This window comes from Epinephelus moara, chromosome 10, assembly GCF_006386435.1.
Source record: "Epinephelus moara isolate mb chromosome 10, YSFRI_EMoa_1.0, whole genome shotgun sequence".
NCBI lineage: Eukaryota > Metazoa > Chordata > Actinopteri > Perciformes > Serranidae > Epinephelus > Epinephelus moara.
The window spans coordinates 27,944,841-27,948,584 of NC_065515.1; the positions used below are offsets into that span (position 1 = coordinate 27,944,841).

The 3,744-nt window shown below is 39.5% G+C and overlaps 1 protein-coding gene across 1 annotated transcript; it reads right to left on the bottom strand.

Moving 5' to 3' along the window:
* Nucleotides 1-325: 325 nt before the first annotated feature.
* smim24 (small integral membrane protein 24) lies at nt 326-2,644 on the bottom strand. The gene is made up of 3 exons (XM_050054858.1): nt 2,481-2,644; nt 1,412-1,553; nt 326-806 (listed from the first exon to the last, which is right to left on the bottom strand). The coding sequence occupies exons 1-3, from the start codon at nt 2,542-2,544 to the stop codon at nt 728-730; spliced, it is 285 nt and encodes a 94-aa protein (XP_049910815.1). The 5' UTR covers nt 2,545-2,644; the 3' UTR covers nt 326-727.
* Nucleotides 2,645-3,744: the final 1,100 nt, after the last annotated feature.

The following is a 3,744-nucleotide window of genomic DNA, read 5'->3' on the forward strand; positions in this document are numbered from 1 at the left end:
GGACATTGTGACAACAACAAGTGTGTGGAGCTCAGCTAGAGGGATCAACAACATTTTTACAACAGATATTCCCTCATTTGGTGTTTTGATGGTGGTGAGAGAGAGTGCTGTCTCACAGGATCCACCACAGATGTTAAGATGGGTTGAGATCTTGTAACCATGAAGGCCACATAATACAAGTCACATCATATTCAACCTCATCAAACCATTCAGGGAGCTTGGAGGTTTCATTTATGTTTTTTCCTGAAATGTTCTGTTTATGAACTTCCAATCTGGTCACAGGTTTCTGGTTTCAAATAAATTTATGTGAGATAAAAATACAAGCTTATATTGGAGGTGGTTTTATTAGAGTTTTGGTAGTGGGTCACAACACATGACTGAACTAAGAAAACATAATACATGTTACAAACAGCTCGACAACTGGAGCAGCAGTGATGCGAGTCATTTTATCTTCTGTGTTATGGGCCCCTCTGGTGGTGATAGGGAACTAGAGCAGTTAATCAATGTGGCGCTGATACATTCAAGACTCCATGTATTTTATAAAAAGCAAATAACATTTTTTTTCTGGCTTTAAAAGAAAAAAAGCGCAACAGAGACATTAATAAAGGCTCTCATTAAACTCAACATGACAAAAATGAATATAAAGCTGCCATGTTGTTCAGTGAAAAGAGCATCTGTTGAACAAGTGACGTGGATGTGGTGGCAGTGGCTCTCTCTAGTGTGGCTTCTACAGATTGGTTTGTTTATTATCACCTTCCTCCATCTCTACAGCCTTGTTGTCATAACCACAACTCTCTTCATCGTCCCTGCAACACAAGACAACAACAACAAGCACACAGGTTATTTTATAACTTTCACATGTTTTACTTGCAGTTATCTGGCAGTTCAGTTAAAGTGAGTCATAAGCACGAATCCTGATGCAAGACTAGAGTGGAGGTGGTAGAAAAGTCGACATTTCTTTATATGTGGGCACCACCATGATTTACTAAACAACACAAGAGAGGCTTTGTTGGATCCATCAGCTATTCATACTGTGCTTCATTTAGACTGTCTTCAGTCAACAAACAGCTGTTAGCCTGAGCTGGCTCTGACAATCATTTAGAATTCCCTGTATCTGCTGCACATGTGACATTCAAGGCCACAAAGGGAAACTCAGTTCACATGATGTTAATGTTTCTCAGCATTAATTCCTTGGACCAAGAGTGTGAACCAGATGTTGTGTAGTGTTCTACACATCTGTCACATCTTCTGTATTTTTTAAAAGTGGGAATATCACAAGTCCATTACAGTCATCGAAAAGCGAAACATATTTTCTTTTTTCCTACACAATTTACTCAACAGTGAGGTGCTGTGTGAAATGTGGAAAGTGTGTGTGTGTGTGTGTGTGTGTGTGTGTGTGTGTGTAGCTGACCTGTTCTTCCTGAGTAATCTGCGAACGATCAGGATGGTGAAGACAATGAAGAGGAAACCGACCACAGCTGTCAGACCCACCAACCAGGGCTGAAGAGTCACTGTCTGCGATCCTGCTGCTACTCGCAAGCCAGTCCGTGCACCTGAACACACACACACACACACACACACACACACCTTTAATTAACCATAGGTGGTATATGTGTGTGTGGTACTTCAAACAGATCACTGTACAATAAAATGGGAGCTGATAGTGCACCAGTTACATGACAGCAATAATAAATGCACTGCCATATTTGTGAGGAGTGGATTTCTTTTCTTCTTTGAGCCAGTCTTTGTGGTTTTGAACAAAGTTTCAAGAGAAAAGTCAAAAATAATTTAGGGGAAAGCTGTTATATTTGGAAGAAGCTGTCATTGTACAAGAAAATGTTATGACACAAAATTACATAACTTTGAGAACAATGGCACAATGTTTTGACAATTAAATATTAAGACTTTTTATGCCAACAGTGGCTCTAATACACTGGCAGGTTGAAGGAAAAGTGTGCAGCATTTAGGAAGATTTAGTGGCATCTAGTAGTGAGGACTGCAGATTGCAACCAGCTGACACTTCTCCCAGTTAAAATTCAATCAATGTTTGTTGTGCAGGAGGTTTTTACCGGGAGCCGTATTATGCTCAGAGGTCTTTTTTCTCCAAAACAAACAAGTGATTAAAGCAGTTTCACTTGTTCACTGGTTTGTCCATTCTGGGCTATCGTAGAAATGTGGGGATCTTCATAGATGAGGACTCGCTCCCTATGTAAATATAAACAGCTCATTCTAAGGTAACAAAAACACATTGATTCTTATTTTCAGGTGATTATACACTTAACAAAACCTACTTGTCATATTATGTTCCATTTCTTGCAACATATCTCCCTAAATCCTACACACTGAAACTTTAACAACAAAGAGAAACACACACAGATTCAGCTGCCAATGGGGAACACACAAACACATACAGATAAAAATATAACTCCATATTTATAGATTCATATATGGAGAGATGGAACAGAATAGAAAAGTTGTACCTTTGTTAGCTGAGCAGCTGGAGGCAGACAGCAGCACACACAACACAAGGAAAGACAGATACATCCTGAATATACCAGAACGAGTCGAGTTAACACACCAGGACTGGACCTTCAGCTCCACTGGACCGCTGAGAGAAACACACACACCTCACTCTAATTGTGGTCAAAGTTCACAGTCCAGAGGGAGGTTGTCACAATATGAAATATGGCAGTGTGTGTGTTATCTGCTGTGTTACTCATCAGCCAGTTCCTGTATATTACGTGCTGCATAACATGTAGAAGAACACAAGAAGAGTTCACAAGCTCTGGTGGTCTGATATCTGTTAGAACCTAGAGTTATTCAATTTCCATCAATAACTTGTTCAAACATCCCAGATAGGACACGTGTTAATTCACACTATCACACATAGCCTAGAAGTTCGCTTGAACTCTGGATCATTGTATCACTACCACAGGTCAGTGTGAGGGGCTGTATAAGCCAGGTAGTGCATATTATTAATTCAGTTACGGTAAGATGGCAGGTGGCAGGTGACATGTGATAAAGACAGTCTGCAATGTAGTCTGCAATAATAAAGGCCTTCAAACTGGAAGGCCTTTAACTTAGAGCCACTGCACAACACTGACCTTCAAGATTATGTAGTTAATAATTACGTAATTAGAGGCAGTTGCCCAGTTGGTGATTCAGCCTTGTGTGCACTGGTTAAATGCACATATATTCACAACACATTATCTTATAAAGTTCACCATATTTTGTGTATTTATCAGTGAATGAGTGAGAAAAACAAATCATGATCAACCTTGTAATGAGTGAACTGGAGGACTACAGCCAGATAGTCCACAGGAGATAATAATAAGGCCAGATCCTCTGTTAATCATTACATATTGATTAGCTCCTAATGGACATGTTTACAACTTTCTTAATGAACTGTTTCTGATTAGCTCTGAATCATGTTATGTAACTTTCCATTTACTTACTTAAAAATGACTCACAGCTTTTGTCTCTCCAGCACAATGGTACATATTACAAGGCAAGGTCAGATACACACTGAGCAAAGCGGTGCACGTGAAGACCTCAGGTTTATTAGGTCACAATTCGTGATCATTTGAAACCTTGTGCAGTTGCCTAATGGTTTGTTTGGTAATATGATAACACACAATATAGCCTCAAAAGCCCTTGGCATGTAGCTGATCTGTCTGCTAAACATACACTTTGTGATCTCTTCACCAGCATAGGATAACAAAAATTGGTTTCAAGAATAGAAAC

Excerpts from the sequence above, each read along its gene's own strand:
- smim24 (XM_050054858.1), bottom strand. The coding sequence starts at position 2,544 with ATGTATCTGTCTTTCCTTGTGTTGTGTGTGCTGCTGTCTGCCTCCAGC. Across the intron at positions 1,554-2,480 it reads CAGCTGCTCAGCTAACAAAG|GTGCACGGACTGGCTTGCGA; the intron begins GTACAACTTTTC and ends GTGTGTGTTCAG. Across the intron at positions 807-1,411 it reads AGATTACTCAGGAAGAACAG|GGACGATGAAGAGAGTTGTG; the intron begins GTCAGCTACACA and ends CTTGTGTTGCAG.